Below are 18,798 nucleotides of genomic sequence, written 5' to 3'. Positions count from 1 at the left end.
TGGCCTCTGGGCCTTGCTATATCATGAGCTCTAAAGTAGAACTGTGACCTTCACCTTTGAATTCTCAAGGCCTATCTAGATGGATGGATGGATAGATGGATGGGTGAATGAAGTATGGATCTGGTGACTCAGGATGCTAGCCTTCTGGTATATCACTTCACCCTCCCCTCCCCTATCCCTCAGGACAGATATGCTCCACACTCCATTCAGCTGGGGCTCCCAAAGGTTTTATCCACTTGGCTGCCAAGGAAAGTACCGGGCAACAGCCATGAATGGCTTCCAGAAAGCCTAGCTAACAGGAACCAGCTGTGGCTACACATACACAAGAGGTATCCAAATGTCCCTTCTCATCTTCCACATTCCTTGTCTTTGTCCCAGGGGACCATTTCCCTCTCAGCCCAGGATTCTGAGGTTCAGGGCAGGCCTGGCAGTGCTAAGGCTGCTGAAGGTAGTCTCCCAAGGCTTATTTCTGAGGCCGACTGAGTCTCCGGAGTTTCTTGAGTTGACTGAGCAGCTCAGAGATAAAAGACTGAAAGAGAAACAGGGATGAGATCAAGGAAAGGGGTCACGCTCACCCACCACAATGCCCTTCTTAATCTCCCCTGACCCCATGTCTCCAGAGCTGGGGAAGGTGAGAAGGACCTAGCGCTAAGCCTTCCTCTCAAATACTCCTCTTCATTAGCTGCCTCCCCTCTAGGTCCCGCTTACCCCCAGAGCAGCAGAGCATCCCTTACCTCTGTGGGGCGGGGGCAGTTTTGGAGAAGAGCCTGGTGGAAAAGAACAAAGAGTGAGTCCCTGAGCCACAGAACTTTCCCACAAGCCTCCACTCAGCTTCCCAGGAATCCTCTCCTCTGAACTCGTTCTCCCCATGCCACTCAAGGAGGCAAAACCTGAGTTCCTGGGCTCCTCCCTCTCTAAGCTCAGCTTCCATTCCCCAACCCCAGGCCCACATTCTACCTCCAAGTGAGTCTTCTGTTCCTCTGTGGATAGTTCCATGAGAGCTTCCAGGTCAATCTCAGGCTCAGGAGGAGTTGGTTGACCCTGTTTGGGAATCACATGGGGCTCAGAGGGGCCTGGCTAGCTGGTGCTGGAGTGAAAGTTACTGTCGGGCTCACCCATCTCCTACCCTACTTCCATGTTCAGTCTGTCTCCTCACCTTACTCAGACCACATGTTCATTCTGCCATTCAACACTTACTGAACACCTACTATCTTCTATCTGAAACAGGGCTAGGGTTCTTTAAAAAGAGTACCTGTTCAGGACACCTGGGTAGCTCAGTCGGTTGAGCATCCAACTTCGGCTCAGGTCATGATCTCACGGCTCATGAGTTTGAGCCCCACATCGGGCTCTGTGCCGATAGCTCAGAGCCTAGAGCCTGCTTCAGATTCTGTCTCCCCCCATCTCCCTCTGCCCCTACCGTGCTCACGTGCTGTCTTTCTCAAATATAAATATTTTTAAAAATTTTTTAAAAATAAAAAGAGTGCCTGTTTAATTTCAAAGGTGTATGCATGTTGTTGGTAAGGATCTAACATGGTACAGCTGCTTTGGAAAACAGTTTTGCAGTTCTTTTTTATTTGTTTGTTTTGAGAGAAAGAGGCAGGGGCAGAGGGAGAGGAGCTAGAAAATCTTTTTTTTTTTTTAATTAAAAAAATTATTTTTTTTAATTCTTGAGAGAGAGACAGAGCATGAGCTGGGAAGGGTCAGAGAGAGAGGGAGACACAGAATCCGAAGCAAGCTCCAGCCTCCAAGCTGTCAGCACAGAGCCCGACATGGGGCTTGAACCCATGGACCGCAAAATCATAACCTGAGCTGAAGTCGGATGCTCAACCAACTGAGCCACCCAGGCGCCCCAAGGAGCTAGAAAATCAAGCAGGGTTCACACCCACAACTGTGAGATCATGACCTGAGTCGAAATCAAGAGTCGGATATTCAACCAACTGAGCCACCCAGGCTCCCCGGCAGTTCTTTAAAATGTTAAGTATAGAGTTGTCACCTGACCCAGCAATCCTACTCCTAGGTCTACTCCCAAGAGAAATGAAAACATGTCGACACAAAAGTTTGCATGAATGTTCATAGCAGTATTATTCATAATAGCCAAAAGGTAAAATAATACATATCTCCATCAACTGATGAATGGATAAATAAAATATAATGTAGCTATACAATATTGCTCAACAATAAAAGGAACACAGCATTGATTCAGACTACAACATGGATGAACCTTGAAAACATTATGCTAGTGAAAGAAACCAGTTACAAAAGGCCACATATTATGATTCAACTTGTATGAAGTGTCCAGAATAGATAAATCCATAGAGACACAAAGTAGATTAGTGGTTGCCTAGGGCTGGGAGTGGTGGTGGTAAGGAATGAGGTGTGACTGCTAATTGGCACAGGGTTTCTATCTGGGGTGATAAAATGTCCTAAAATTAAGTTGTGTTTGTATAACCCCAAAGATACTTAAAACTATTGGAAGTATACACTGCAAGTGAGTGATTGTATGGTATGTGAATCATATCTTAATAAAGCTGTCTTTAAAAGTTATCACAGTCAGGGGCACCTGGGTGGCTCAGTCGATTGAGTGTGTGACACTTGATTTCAGCTCAGGTCATGGTCTCATGGTTCATGGGTTCGAGCCCTACTTGGCATTCTCTCTCCCTCTTTCTCTCTGCCCCTCCCCTGCTGACACATGCATGTGTGCTCTCTCTCTCAAAATAAATAAACTTAAAAAAACAAAAGTTATTATAGTCAGTGAAATAATTTAAACAATAGAGTTTATAAAATTGAAAATGAAAGAAGCTCAAGGGAATGAGAAGACAAGCTACAGACTGGGAGAAAATATTTGCAAAGGGTGTATCTGATAAAGGACTATTGTCCAAAATAGACAAAGAACTCTTGAAACTCAAAAGTAAGAAAGGAACAACCCAACTGAAAAATCGGAAAAGATATGAACAGATACCTCACCAAAGAATATATGCAAATGGCAAATAGGATATGAGATGTTCAACATAATATGTGAGTAGGAAATTGCAAATTAAGACAACAGTGAGATACACTACATACCTATCAAATTGGCAAAAAAATCCAAAATGCTGACAACACAATGCTGATGAGGATGTGGAACAAGGGGAACCTTCATTCATTGCTGGTAAGAATGCTAAATAGTACAGCCACTCGGGAAGACATTTTGGAAGTTTCTTACAAAACTAAACACACTTTTACCATATGATCCAGTGATCAAGCTCCTTAGTATTTACCCAAGTGAGCCGGAAACATATCCATATAAAAACCTGCATAAAGATGTTTATAGCAACTTTATTCATAACTGCCAAAATTTGAAAGCAACCAATACATCCTTCAATAGGTAAATGGATAAATCAACAGCACACCCAGCCGATGGAATTATTATTCAGCACTAAAAGAAATGAGCTTCAAGCCATGAAAAGACTAAATGAACTGCAAACACATGGAATAAATGAAAGAAGCCAACCTGAATTTGGCCAAACATATCGTATGATTCCAACTATACAACATTCTGGGAAATGCAAAACTATGGAGACAGTAAAAAGATCAGTTGGAATAATGGGGAAAGTGGGATATATAGGTGGAGCACAGAAGACTTTTAGGACAGAGAAAATACTCTGTATGATACTATAATAGTGGCTACATGTCATTACACATTTGTCCAAACCCTTAGAATGTACAATACTAAGAATGAACCCTAATACAAGCTATGGACTTTGGATCATTATAGTGTGTCAGTGTAGGCTCATCAACCATAACATTGCACTGCTCTAGTTGGGGGATGATAATGGGGGAGGCTATGCATGCGTGGGGACAGGAGGAACATGAGAACTCTCTGCTCAGTCTTCCTGTGAACCTAAAACTGCTCTAAAAATTAAGTCTAGGGGCACCTGGGTGGTTCAGTCAATTAAGCGTCTTGACTTCAGCTCAGGTCATGATCCCGCAGTTCATGAGTTCTAGCCCTGCATTGGGCTCTGTGCTGACAGCTCAGAGCCTGGAGCCTGCTTCAGATTCTATGTTTCCCTCTCTCCCCCTTCATACTCTGTCTCTCTCTCTCAAAAATAAACATATTTATTTTATAAGTCTATTTTAATAAGTCTATTAAAAAAAAAAGAGATGTGGGGCGCCTGGGTGGCTCAGTTGGTTAGGTGTCTGAGTTCAGCTAAGGTCATGATCTTACGGCTTGTGAGTTAGAGCCCCGTGTCAGGCTCTGTGATGACAGCTCAGACAGAGCCTGGATCCTACTTTGGATTCAGTTTCTCCATCTCTCTCTGCCCCTTCCCTGCTCATGGTCTGTCTCTGTCCCTCAAAAATAAATAAATATTAAAGAGAGAGAGAGAGAGAGATGTGAACTCAATGGCCAAGGTTTAATAAACTTGTGATTTTTTACTGTTTTATCAAGGACTTTTTTTTTTAATATGAAATTTATTGTCAAATTGGTTTCCATACAACACCCAGTGCTCATCCCAACAGGACTTTCTTAAGTGAAAGTGGCGTGGTGATAAAGAACATGACTCCTAGCACAGGTTGGTGCCACTTTTTTTTTTAAAGTCTGTTTGTTTGTTTATTACTCTCTACACCCAACATGGGGCTCAAATTCATGACCCCAAGATCAAGAGTTGCATGCTCCACCAACTGAGCCATCCAGGTGCCCGTGGTGCCACTTTCTTGATTCACACTGAGAGTCACCATTGTTTTTGCATTATCAGTACAAACGTCAACATAGTGAAAAAGGCAAATGACATCTCAATATTACTATGAACATAACCAGGAACCCTCGAAAGGGTCTTGGAAACCCCCAGGGTCACCAGAATACACTTCAACTGCTGCCTCATTCATTTTTTTACTGGGTTCAGTTTTTTCTTACTGATTTAAGAAGTATTTTTTTTTTTTAAACTAGATTAGCCCTGACATTCATTCTACATATGATGGAAATTTGTGTGTGAGGAAGGGGTTGGGGAAATATATGTGTTTACATATAGCTAAATGTTTATATATAGCTAAATGTAACTAATCGTCTTTTCCAGTTTGGGGGTTTAATTTTTTTTTTAATTTTATTTTAGAGAGAATGCAAGCAGGGAAGAGGGGCAGAGCGAGAGAGAGAATCTCAAGCAGGCTCCACACTTAGCATGGAGTCCAAGGTGGAGCTTGATCCCACGACCCTGGGATCATGACCTTACCTGAAGTCAAGAGTGGGACACTTAACCAACTGAGCCACCCAGGCACCCCTTCAGTTTGGGTTTTGCCATTTCTTCTCCTTCTCCTTCTTCTAATGCTTAGCAAGTTCTTCTCATATGGATTTGAATAAATATTTGATATTCACCTTTACATTTTCTAGAGGTTTGATATTTCACCTTTTCCTTTTGATTATTTAATCCTTTTTGACGTTGTTTATTTATTGATTTTTGAGAAAGAGAGAGACAGAGACAGAGAGAGACAGAAAGAGAGCAAGCAGGGAAGAGACAGAGAGAGGAGAAGAGAGACAGAATTCCAAGCAGGCTCCATGCTGTTAGTGCAGAGCCTGATGCAGGGCTCAAGCCCACAAGCTGTGAGATCATGATGTAAGCCAAAAATGAGAGTTGAACACTCAACCGATTGAGCCACCCAGGCGCCCCTGATTATTTAATACTTCAAGATCTATTTACTCAACAAATACATGTTCAGTGACTACTGTTATTAACCTGGCACTATGAACTTGGGAGCTTCAGTGAACAAAACAAAAATCTTGTCCTCAAAGAGCCCACATATTAGAGGCAGTCAAGAAGACAAATAGATACATATATAATAAGTACTTAAGCTGTATAATTTGTTTAACATTATTTGCGGGACTTTTTTTTTTTATTAAAAAAATTTTTTTTAATGTTTATTTTTTATTTTTTTGAGAGAGACAGAGACAGAATGCGAACGGGTTAGGGGCAGAGAGAGAGGGAGACACGGAATCTGAAGCAGGCTCCAGGCTGTCAGCACAGGGCCCGACGCGGGGCTCAAACTCACGAGCTGTGAGATCATGACCTGAGCTGAAGTCGGACGCTCAACCGACTGAGCCACCCAGGCGCCCCATTTGTGGGACTTTTTAGATGATGGAAGTGTTCCATATCTTGATTGGGGTAGTAGTGGTTACATATGAAAAAGTGCATCCCAATGTACACTTCGAATTTTATTCTCTGTCAGTTATACCTCAATAAAGTTGATATATATATTTTTTTTAGGTTAAGAAAAAGGAAAAAGAAGCCTCACCTGCCCTCTCCTTCCTCCAACTGCCAACAGGTAACCACTGTTAACAGTTTTAGTCCTCCCATGCCTTTTTATTTATTTATTTATTAAAAAAAATTTTTTTTAACGTTTTATTTTCTTATTTTTGAGACAGGGAGAGACAGAGCATGAACAGGGGAGGGTCAGAGAGAGGGAGACACAGAATCCGAAACAGGCTCCAGGCTCTGAGCTGTCAGCACAGAGCCCGACACAGGGCTCAAACTCACGGACCACAAGATCATGACCTGAGCCGAAGTCTGCCGCTTAACCGACTGAGCCACCCAGGTGCCCCTATTATTTATTTTTTTAATGTTTATTTATTTATTTCGAGAGACACAGAGAGAGAGAGAGACCATGAATGGGGAAGGGGCAGAGAGAGAGAGAGAGAGAAAGAAAGAACCCAAAGTAGGCCCGGTGCTCAGTGCAGAGCCCAATGTGGGGCTCCACCTCACAAACCATGAGATCATGACCTGAGCCGAAATCAAGAGTCGGATGCTCAACTGACTGAGCCACCCAGGTACCCCTGCATGCCTTTTAAAAAATAAATAATGCTAGGGTTCTAAGTTAGCTCTTACACCCTAAGCTCTAGGCTTTCCTTTTTGCTTGCTTGGTTTCTAGCTCATCTGGTTCATCCTTCATTCATTTAATGCATATTTGTTGAGGGCATGCTATGCACCAAGTATTGTGATAAGTGCTGGGGCCATAACAGCAAGACAGACAGACATAACCCTGCCCTTGAAAAGCTTATAGTCTCCTGAAGGATACAGACAAGTGAAATGGCAGTTATGATACAGAGCGATAAGCACTCTGATGAGATACTTTGAGAACACAATGGAAAGGGAACATAACCAAGCCTGGGATTTAAGAAGGCTTCCTGGAGGAAGTGACCTCTAATCTGAGAACTGAAGGCTGAGTGGGAGTTAACCAGATATTTATTCTTAGTAACAGGGACTGAATTTATTCTCCCAAAATAAGTAACCAGAAAACTAGGGGTGCCTGGGTGGCTCAGTTGTTAAGCGTCTGGCTCTTGGTTTCCGCTCAGGTTGTGATCTCATAGTCGTGGGTTCAAGTCCCACAATGGGCTCTGTGCTGACAGCACTGAGCCTACTTGGGATTCTGTCTTCCTCTCTCTGCCCCTCCCCGACTGGTGTTGTCTCTCTGTGTCAAGAATAAACATTTTTTTTAAAGTAACTAGAAAACTAGAATATATATGAACACTGTTTTCAATCATTGGACAAAGGTTGCTCAGGACTACCTAAGAGAGAAGGGAAACAGATGAGACAAACTCTGTAATTGCCCTGTATTTCTTCCTAGAGGCAATTTCCAGACCACAGAGCAGAGAGGGAGGTCCCAAGGAGAGCACAGTGGTCTTCCGAAATTGATAGGACAGAGATCAGAGTTCAGGGTTGAGGTGGCTGGGAGTTGCTAGACAAAGTTCTGGAGAGGAGGATGTTATGAAAAGAGACCTCCAGAAATCTGCATAAAGGTTCTCTTGAGTCTTTGCTGTACACAAGATGCACATTCATAGGATAAAGCCTCACAAGCCCAGGTACTATGAGGCACCAAAGGCACAGAGATGAACAGTTCCCAGACCTCACACAGGACTGGGAGACAAATCAAGTTCCATCCAGTCAGAGTGGACAGTCATCACTGATCATTTAGGCATTCAGTAGAGACCTCAGAAGGGCCATACTTGACTAGGGGTTGAATTATTCTCTAGATTAAAGGATACTCTAGACTCAATGTAGCTTAAAAATAAGCTTCAGAAGGATCAAACTGAGCCACAAGTAACTAAACTGCCTCCTAAAACAAGGCCCAATGCTTTAAAGGAAGAAAAAAAAATCCAGTCAGTCAGTAACATGAAACTCATAAAATGTCCAGTATCCAGTCAAAAAAATCACTAGTCATACCAGAAGCAGGAAATATGACCTATAACCAGGAGAAATATCAGTTAATAGAAGTAGACACACACACATGACAGAATTAGCAGATGAAGAAACCATGAACATACTAATGAGAAAAATGAAATCTATGAGAAAAAAAACAAATGTGGAGCATCCAAAGATGACAAATACAGTATTTTAAATGAAAAACTTACTGGATGAATGGAGGTAATGGCATATTTGACGTTGCCAAAGTACAGATCAGTTGAACTTGAAGATACAGAGACAGAAACTAGCCAAAATGAAACACAGAAAGAAAAAAACCCGGGGGGGTGGGGGGAGGAAGAAGACAAAAGAGTCTTGGTGATCTTGGTATGATATCAAGTGGTCTAACACATGTGCATTTGGAATTCCAGAAGGTGGAGAGTGGGGCAGAATAGTAAAGCTGCACTCCAACTATTAGAATTCTACCTCTAAAAAAAGTATTAGTCTGACTCCCCAAAACCTTTTCATATCACTTATGATATTAACTACACGTATTTTGGATATAAGGTACATATATATTACTGAGAGTCAGATTACCATTGCAGTCCGGAGCTGAGAATATGGGCTGATATCATAATCCAAATATTCTTTCCTTAAAGTATTTTTTGAATTCTCAGAAATGAGTGGATATATCAAATAACCCCTGCTGAGATGAACAAATGTGGTAAAACTGTAAGTCGATATTGCATGAAGTGGTTTCCTGCCAGATGCTGCCTGATCTGACTCCTTTCTCACTTTCACTCCATGTTCCATCCCCGTACTCCTGATCTCTCTGCCATGGGAACCAGCAATGAAGTAAGTCTCAGGGATGAGCTAACAAGTGTTTGTTTCACGTATTTGTTAGCAATACTTTTTTAAAGTTGGAAATCTAACAGATTGTTTCTTAAAATGTCACCAAATCAGAAGGGCTGCCTGCATCAAAAAGCCAGTTACCACCAGGAAAAGATAGTGTCATAGAAGCTATAGGGAAGGAATGTTTCTTTTTGGAGGGGGCGTGGGGAAGAATGTTTCAAAACTCTAGAGTGGTCAACAGTATCCCCTGCTGATGTGTACATTAGATTTGGCCCCAAGGCAGTGATTGGTGACCTTGGCAAGAGCTCCCAATAGAATGGTGGGAACAGAAGCCAGGTTTCAGTGGTTTGAATAGTGAAAGGAAGGGGAAAGGTAAGTAAAGGATGTGAGTGTGGGGGCACATGGGTGGCTCAGTTAGTTAGGCATCTGACTCTTGATCTCGGCTCAGGCCATGATCTCACAGTTTCTGAGTCCAAGCCCCAAGTCTGGCTCTGTGCTGACAGCACGAAGCCCACTCGGGATTCTCTCTCTCTCCCTCTCTGCCCCTTCCAGGCTTGTGTGCTCACTTTCTCTCCCTCTCTCTCAAAATAAATAAATAAACATTTTAAAGAAAGGATGTGAGTGTGGACAAACTTTTAAGAAGTCTTGTCGTAAAAGAGACATGGAATCCTGGGTGGGATCTGGGGGGGGGGGGCATATTGTTGGGCAAGTCTCCTTAAATTTTTTTAGTGTTTATTTATTTTTCGGAGAAAGCGGGGGGGGGGGGGGGGAGGGAGGAGCAGAGAAAGAGGACGACACAGAATTTGAAGCAGGGTCTAGGCCCCTAGATGTCAGCACAGAGCCCAACATGGGGCTTGAACCCACAAACTGCAAGATCATGCATGACCTGAGCCAAAGTCCGTAACCAACTGAGCCACCCAGGTGCCCCAAGAGTCTCCTTAAAATAGAACAAACTCATGAGCGTTTACATCCTTCCTTAGAAGCCAAATCCACACTCCACCTCTGGACAATAGGAGCTCTAGGGCCCCAAGTCTGTTTGTTTTGTTGAACCCAGACTTGGTTCCTCTGACAACAACAGAGCTGGTGCATACCCAGTGAGATGAGACAGGGCCCTCCAACAAGATAAGGTTGGAACCCATTAAACCAAACTAAACAAGTAGTGATGCATCCCTGGAATAATTCCCAGCAGTTCTATCCAAGGTGGGCATGTCAAGGAGAGCCTGGTGGGTGGAGACAGACTCTATATGGGTAGAAGTCGGGCAAGGTAAGCCTGAACACTGTTGCCTCCATCTCTGCCTAAGATGACCAGCCACCTGGGGCTTCCCCAGGCACTTGGATGCTTCCTGCTGAAAAGTGCTGGGATTGTGAGAGGAACTGCCACCTGGCACCTTTGGACAATTGTCATGGCAACTGCAGGCCAGGTATTTTATTTCGGTCATTGCTTGGGAGTGGTCCTCCCACGTATCCTGCTTTCAAATGTGATGAGCTCATTATTGTACAGCTTTCCCCCCTGCACTGATCTTACAAAAGCAGGTTCTTTGTCTAGTGTCTTTCTCCAGTGCCTGGAAAAATTTGCTCTGAGGTGTCTGAAATATGAGACTTTTTGTGCAAGTGTACCACAATCTGAAAGTGAAACTGTTCCAGAGAGGGAGGGTGCCAGCAGGATAGAAGGGCAGTAGAGGTGTTCTCCAAGGGCAGAGCAGGCCAAGAACATGTGCCTCTCCTGCTCACAGTTCCAGGGCATCTCCCTACACTGAACAAGTGAGCCCAGAATGCCACAGGGGACATGGTCGACACCTGGGCCAAACTGATACATGACCCAGTGAGCTTCACAAGACAGCCTGGGCCACATGCATCATTCTCCTCCACCCCCAATCACAGGGCCACTGACACAGCCCTTATCCGGAAGAATGACAAGCCCCTTGCCGCCCCAGAAACAAAAGATAGGAGCTGAGTCAAGAAGCAGAAGAAGAAAGGACCATGGTATGTGGACAAGACTCCTGGTCTCTGGCTTGGTGCAGTGGTTCTCAGCCAGCCACATGCTAGAATTAACTGTGGGGCTTATTAAAAGACCAGTGCCTGGAGCCCACCCTAGATTTAAAGTCAGTTGAGGCGCAGTCAGGTCATCCGTTTTTTTCTGAAGTACTTCAGGGCTGGAGAACCACTAAGCTGCCCGAGTAAGCGCCCAGGCTCTGCAGGCAGAGCTCCAGCTGCAGCTCCTGGTCTCCTGGTTTCCTAGTTGTATGACCTTGGACTTGTTACTCAACATCTTTAGGCTTCCATTTCCTTCGAGGTAAAAACATAGCTACCGAAGGGGGTTGTGGGGAGGGCCGAATGGAGTAACGCATGCCAAGTGCTGGGTGCAGTGCCTAACACAGAGTTAAGTGTTCAGAATGCTACCCTTGTTGCTGAAGCAGCAGTTGTGACTACTCTAGGATCCCGATTTTTAGTTATCTCAGGAGGAAGGTGCCACTTCTCATGACAAGGGGCAGAAAGCCATCCTTTTCACAGGGTGGAGTTGAGGGGAGTCCATCAGAGCCAGGGCCAAGGACTTATTCTAGTCCATTGCTGTCTGTTCTGAGAGGATGGAAATGTTCTACATGTGTGCTGACAGTGTGGTAACCATGAGCCACGTGGGGCTACTGGGCACTTGAAATGTGGCTAGTGTGACTGAGGAAATGAACCTTTAATTTTATTTAATTTTTATTAATTGAAAGGCAAATAGCTACACATAGCTATAGTCCTGGACAATGTAGCCCTTGACACGTATGTGTGTTCAGGATGAGAGTAAGTCAAGACATGAAGTAAATAAAAATCGCTCTTGTATCTCATTTGAGCTTCACAAAAGTCCTACAAAGGAGCTATGACAGGCGTTGATAGGCTCATCTTGTGGATTAGGAAACTAAGTCTCAGGGATGTGAAAAGACCTGGCTCAGATTTTGAAGAGAGTTACAGGTAGAGCCCAGACCAGAGGCAGGCAGGTTTCTGGACTGCAAATCCACGTTCACTTGTTGGGAGCAGCTTTCTCTCACATTGGCCCTCCGGCTCCTCCTGAGGTGTCCCAACAGGCTCTCTCCCAGGCCCCTGGTGGCCTCCCACCCTGCTGGTAGCACTCACCTGGAAGAGCTCCTGAATCTGCGCGTCCACCCACAGCTCCATCTCCAGCCAGCGCTGGAGCTGCCCCCGGTCATACTTCACCGTCAGCCGGCTGGGTCTCCGGGACCTGGGTACTTTGGAGAAGTCGGGGTGGGACTTTGACTCTGAGTCCGTGGATGACGTCCTCCTCCTCCCAGAAGTCCACTGGACCTTCTTACTTGGGTTCTCCCCATCAGGGCTAGGAGATGTGCAGGAAGTAGGGCTTGAAGACAGCATGGAAGGATTGGCGTGAGCAACAACCTGGGGAAAAACGGCCAGTCAGAGCAAGGGTGTCAGGGAAGTGAGGAGACGGAGAACAGAGGGAGAGGCCAGCAGGGAAGAAAGGAAGGAAGAGGAGGGAGGGCCAAGTCTCCGGGAGGGGCGGAGGGTCAAAGATCAACAGGACTTTCTCTGATGCTGGGAATGCCAATCTTCTGGCTCTTAGCTGCCAGTGAGTGGCACTCCCGAGCTGTGCCCCAGCCCTCCTCTTGTGCAGCTGCCGTAGCCCAAAGTGATATAAATTTCAGATAAGCAAAGGTCAAGAGGGTGCCAATCCTCAGGAGGAAGAAGGGATCCTTGGGTTCTGAGGGGTGCAGGGCTCTGATTCAGTGCGCTATGGCCAGTTCTGGAACAGGACCCGAATCACACTCACCAGAGAGCACTCAGCATCTCATCTTCCTGGGACTAGATCCACCTGGGCCCTGAGGAGCTGGCGTCAGATGGATCCTGCAGGAGCAGGGTCCCAGGCAGGTAGGAGGTCCTGCTCAGAGTGTGTCACTGGTAGAGGCAGAGTCTCACCGCAGATAGTTACGAGGCATGGTTATTTCTGGCCCTCTTAGGGTCAGTACCCTCTTGTGTCTGGGTGTGTCTGAATGCGAGCTGCACTATGAAATATGTAGGGGAAGAGGTGCTCCTCTGTCAGCCTGGCCCTGTGCTTGCAAAGGTAAATTTATCAAGCTTCTCGCCCATGCCCGTTCCCCAGAGGCAACTGCTTAGGAAGCCATATTTTCATCACATGACCCTCCCCAGACTCAAGTCCTTCCTGACACAGAGAAAACCCAAAGACCTACCTCCTCCAGGTGTCAAGACTAACAGTTTTAAACACACAGCACCTGCATTCTAAAGGAAGGGTATGTTTGTTTGTTTAGTCTTTTGCAACAAAAATATTCTAAACTTTTTAGAAAAGTTACAGAAGAACACTAATTTTTTTAAAAGATGAACAGCTCAGAAGGACAAACAAATGAAAAATGAAAGTTTCTCTCCTCTCCCCAGCTCTACTCCCCAGAAGCAATCCCATCAACAGCTTCTGTTTTTAATTCTCCTGTAATCACCATTATCCCTTTGTGTAATGTCATATATTTGTCCATTTTAGATAGCATCTCTTGTCTCCTCAATATGAATGATGGGAGATTCATCATCCCCGTTTACTTTCCACATTCCAATTTTTGTTATATGGATATTTTTCTTTCTTTTTAATTTTGAGATTTTTTTCATTTGAAGGTAAATCTTGATGCTATTAAATTTACAAATATGCTAATTTAAATGCCCAAGTATTTATCTAAAACACATATTGCAAACATACAAATATCTATTCTCTCCACATGTCAGAGTCCATTCATTTCATGGTTTGGAAATGCGGAGAATAGATTCCCTTAAACTGCAGGTCAGCAGGTGTTTCTTCACAGTTAAAGTTAGCAAAATTCATTCAAAATAGTAATTAACAATGACCTTCTTCTTTACTTATTAACTCTCAACTAAACACCTTCAAAACTGTATTTTGTTAAAATTTCTGTACTAAAACGTAGAAAAACTGAACTACACAAATATTGAAAAGTTAAAAATTCCTTAATTTTTATTCCTGGGATTACTACCCAATTTACAGGGCAATATACCTCAGGTAAGGAAAAGAAAAAGAAAAAGCTACAACAGATAGAAGACCTCAGAAATGTACATGTAATTGACACTACATTGCCTTCATCAATAGCTGCACTTTTTGCCAACTGTGGCTATGACAGTCCTGAACAAGAAGGGGTTCCTGTTTAAGCTGCAGGAACTTTTCTGACTATGGAGCATCGTTCCTTCTGTGGCAAATTTTTACAGTTCCTCTAATGCACTTGGGACGACTGTCTCAAAGTAACCTGTCAGCTTTCCTGACAACACCTTGCTCGCTCTCCTGCTAAGAACTGTAGCCCTTTTCTTCTGAAAATTTTTAGAACCTCCTGCTACCATATCCACCACTTCCACCACCAGATCCATAACCACCACCATAGGGACTGCCCGAGCTTCTTCCACCAAAACTGCCCCCTTTCATGGGTGCTCAGCTTGGTTGCTGTTGTCCACTATAATTTCCAAAATCATTATAGTTCCCACGACCACCATAGTTACCACCTCCAAAATTTCCTCCTTCATTGTAACCATCATATCCTCCACCACCACCATCATACCCACCGCCTTGGTTTCCATATCCTGGTCCACCACCACCATAGCCTCCTCTGCTACTATAACCAGGACCACCACCACAGTTGCCACCATCACCTCCAAATCCATTATATCCACCATCACCTCCTCCATATCTACCTCTGCTGCCACCACCTCCACCGTAGCCTCCTCTTCCACCAAAGTTTCCTCCACGACCCATAAAGTTGCCAGATCCACCTCCACGACCTCTTTGTGATCCAGCAGACTGCATTTCTTGTTTGGAAAGGGCCTTTTCCACTTCACAATTACGCCCATTAATAGTGATGGTATTTCTGAACAATTTTATCAACTGTATCATGATCATCAAAAGTTACAAAAGCAAATCCTCTCTTTTTTCCACTCTGCCTGTCCTCCATAACTTCTATGGTTTCCATCTTGCCATACTTTTCAAAGCAGTCTCTCAAATTGTATTCTTCTGTATCTTCTTTAATACCACCAACGAAATTTTTCTTCATAGTTAGATGGGCACCAGGCTTTGCAGAATCCTCTCCAGAAACAGCTCTCTTTGGTTCCACTACACGTCCATCACCCTTGTGTGGTCGAGCACACATGGCTGCATCCACCTCTTCCACGCAAGAGTAAGTCACAAAACCAAAACCCCTGGAACGTTTTGTTTGGGGGTCTCTCATCACCACACAATCTGTAAGTGTGTCCCATTTTTCAAAACGTTCTCATAAACTATCATCTGTAGTTTCAAAGCTCAAACCACCAATAAACAGTTTTCTCAACGCCTCTTGTTCCTTTAGATCATGGCTCTCCTCCTGGCGGTGGCAGCGACAGCCGGAGTCGGGCTGGGGGCAACCGGGTGGCAGTTTTACCTCCATCCTGAGACCAGACTCGTCTCTTCCAACTCGAGTTCAACACAGGATCTTGTTTATATATTTCTTTTTAGGTCTCACAGTAGTTGCCTTTACAATGTTGAGTTTCTGTTTCCAGGGTATCGATTTCAACCACCATACACTGCGTAAAGAGAGCTATAGATAAAGGCCAATAGATGAGTCTTTAATGATGAAAAACTTTGGAGCTCTAAGATGACAGAGTGGGGGAGGTATTTGAGGGCTGGAGCCCAGGAAAATAGCCTGAAAAAGCCCAGACTTTAGAGGAAGACTGCCAGATGTGAGTTCAAACTCAGTTTTTTGCCCTGCATTGGTTTTATAACCCTCACATTTCACAACCTCTTTGAGTCTATTTTCTCATCTGCAACATGGGGCTTTGGGGGAGGAATAAATGAGTTGATAGATGTAAACATGATGTCCAAAACAGAGTCCCTTCTTAGTAAACATCCATTCCCTTCCTTTGCCTCGTCACTCTCCCTGCCTTCCTGGTGAGGCTCCAGGCTTCACGTCTGCCAAAGGGTGGCCCAGGGATTTCTCCACAGTGGCTTCCCTCCTGAGCCTCTTTGGAAGAGGGTGGAAATGAGTGGTAGGGGGGCCTCTAATATGCAGCCTGTAGACTCAGCTGTTACTTTGATGACCTGTTACACATAACAATGGCAAGCATTATTAAGATAGTTCCTCCATCCTATCTTCTTGAAGAGTTTGGGAGCCCTTTCAGGAAAAGGAACCAGATCAGAAGACTCAACGAGTTTTGTTCATTAACCTAGTCACTTAATAACAAAGATTGTATGAGCTCATCTAGCAGGCCAAGTGTTATGCTCAGTACTGGAGATTGGTGATCCAAAGAAACGCAGTCCCTGCCTTCATGGAACTTAACAGTTTAGTGTAAAAATAAACAAATATTCATCAACTAATCAAATGTAAAGTTGCAACTGTATTTAGTTATCTGGAAAAGAAGGTAAAAGGTGCTATATTGAGGGTGTGACCTAGCAAGTGGTAGCATTTTGAACTGAGTTCTTAAGGATGAATAGGAGTTAACTAGGCACAGGGACCAGCAGGAATGGATCTGGCAGAAGGCAGGGCAAATGCAAAGGTTCTGTGGCAGGAGGGAGATGTTGAGTACAAGGACTAAAAGGCCAGTGGGGCTAGAACAGAGAGAGGAGGGAGGAAATCGTGAGTCATGAGGCAGAGTGGGTAGAGGTATCTACACAGGGCTCTGTAATCCACATTAAGGAATTTTGTCTTTATCCTAAGAGTACTGGAAGTCACAACAAAATCTTACGTAATAGTGGTGGGGTAGGCTGACATGTTCAAATTTAAATTTCCAAAAGACGGAGAATCAGAGAGTGCAAAAAGCCTGAAGGAGATCGGTTAGGAGGCCACTGCTGTAGGGCTTAACTGGAGGAGGTAGTGTTGTTGGTAGTGAAAAGGGTATAAAGGGGCAGATTGGAAAGCTATTTAGGGGATCCTAGTTAATAGAACTTGGTGATGGATTGGGGACACAAAATATGCAAACTTCATAGACACCTACACTGCGACACAGACAGGTTCATGCATGGAGCCTCTGTGAGCCTATTTCCTCATCTGTAAACTGGAGGTTGTGGAGATTTTGCAAGAGCATGCGGCATGACTCCTGCGAGGCTCAATGGCACACAAATGAGTTATGCCCATTATTTATGTGTAAGGCTCCTTACTGACATTCTTCCATTTTTGCATTCACACACAGCTCACTGCCCTATGAGCATCACCATGCATCAATTAGTTTGCCTGAGAAAAGGGAATCATGCCCCAAGATAACATGGAAAGAAAAAACCACAAGGACAGCAGGGCCACATCAGGGTGGGTAAACAAAGAGGGTGCTGCCCTGGGCAGAGGTGAGGGTGTCTGCCTTGCTTCCCTGGCCTGCTCTAAATCCAGTGGGGGGTATAAAATGGGCAACAGGAAGATATCATCAGAACTATGCTCTTCTTGGGGCTCCTGGGTGGCTCAGTCAGTTAAGCAGCTGACTCGGTTTTGGCTCAGGTCACGATTTCATGGTTCCTGGGATTGAGCCCTATGTTGGGCTATGTGTTGAGAGAACGGAGAGTGCTTGGGATTCTGTCTCTCCCCCTCTCTCTGCCTCTCCCCCACACTCACTCTCCGCCTCCTCAAAATAAATAAACTTAAAAAACAAAAAGAACTAGGCTGTTTTTAAATGTCTCTTCCTCCTCTTATTAAACATTTTTTTTTAATTTTTTTTTCAACGTTTATTTATTTTTGGGACAGAGAGACACACAGCATGAACGGGCGAGGGGCAGAGAGAGAGGGAGACACAGAAACGGAAACAGGCTCCAGGCTCTGAGCCATCAGCCCAGAGCCTGACGCGGGGCTCGAACTCACGGACCGCGAGATCGTGACCTGGCTGAAGTCGGACGCTTAACCGACTACGCCACCCAGGCGCCCCAAACATTTTTTATTTATAGGGGGACCTGGCTGCTTAGTCAGTATAACACATGACTCTTGATCTCGGGGTCATGAATTCGAGTCCCATGCTGGGTGTAGAGATTACTTAACTAAAAAAAAAAAAAAATTTATTATGGAAGAAAAACATGTTCATTTTAGAAAAGTTTCTAAATTCTCTTTTCTTTTCTTTTTTTTAGATTTTATTTTTAAATAATCTCTACACCTAACATGGGGCTCGAACTCACAACCCTGAGATTGAGAGTCGCATGGTCCTCTGACTGAGCCAGCCAAGTGCCCCAACATTTCCAAATTTTCTAAAACATTAAAAATTCCTCACAATCCCACCACATAAAACCATGACTGCTAACTTCTGGCAAACTTCGAAAGTTTGACATTCTGGCAAACTTCTTCTAGTCTTTTTTCTGTGCACATGTAACATAGTTAAGAAAATGCTAATATACAATATATAATTATTTGGGAAACTTTAAAAACTATTATTATTATTCAAGAAATATGTTTAAAGATGACATGTTCATTGTAGAAAATTTTTAAATATAGATAAAGAAGAAAAGTATAAATGATCTGTTTGGTATGTTTATTTTTCCTTTTTCATAGAGCTTTGCTTGTTTTGGATTTCCATGAAATTAGATCATTTTGTAACATATGCAAGCCATTTTATAATTTTATATCTTTTGAATACTTTTATTAAGTAGTTTTGTACATATCTTTTTTTAAATCTGCAGACTTTTTCAAAATTTGGGCCATAAAAAAAATTGTAGACAACGACTCAAAGTAAGAAATTAATTTAATATCATAATGCATACATATATAAACATGAAATGAAAATTTTCTTTTTATTATTATTATTTTTTAAATTTACATCCAAGTTAGTTAAATATAGTGTAATAATG

The 18,798-nt window shown here is 43.7% G+C and overlaps 1 protein-coding gene and 1 pseudogene across 5 annotated transcripts in view; both read right to left on the bottom strand.

Moving 5' to 3' along the window:
- The window catches only part of LOC125167905 (heterogeneous nuclear ribonucleoprotein A3-like), a 29,740-nt pseudogene extending 14,307 nt beyond the window's left edge, over positions 1-15,433 (bottom strand).
- PPP1R14D (protein phosphatase 1 regulatory inhibitor subunit 14D) overlaps positions 212-18,798 on the bottom strand; it is a 25,905-nt gene continuing 7,318 nt past the window's right edge. For 3 of the 5 annotated variants that reach the window (XM_047862806.1, XM_047862808.1, XM_047862807.1), the window contains exons 3-5: positions 12,114-12,392; positions 735-1,041; positions 466-529 (exon numbers count right to left, since the gene is read on the bottom strand). In XM_047862806.1, the coding sequence (XP_047718762.1) occupies positions 516-529; positions 735-1,041; positions 12,114-12,368 (576 nt within the window). In that variant the 5' untranslated portion in view covers positions 12,369-12,392 and the 3' untranslated portion in view covers positions 466-515. Of the gene's footprint in view, positions 530-734; positions 1,042-12,113; positions 12,393-12,783; positions 13,146-18,798 lie in introns of those variants that run through there. The other 2 variants (XM_047862810.1, XM_047862809.1) reach the window with 2 other exon arrangements.

This window comes from Prionailurus viverrinus, chromosome B3 (genome assembly GCF_022837055.1).
Source record: "Prionailurus viverrinus isolate Anna chromosome B3, UM_Priviv_1.0, whole genome shotgun sequence".
Classification (NCBI taxonomy): domain Eukaryota; kingdom Metazoa; phylum Chordata; class Mammalia; order Carnivora; family Felidae; genus Prionailurus; species Prionailurus viverrinus.
Note: the sequence above shows the minus strand (reverse complement) of the source record. Positions and strands in the feature narration are given on the sequence as shown.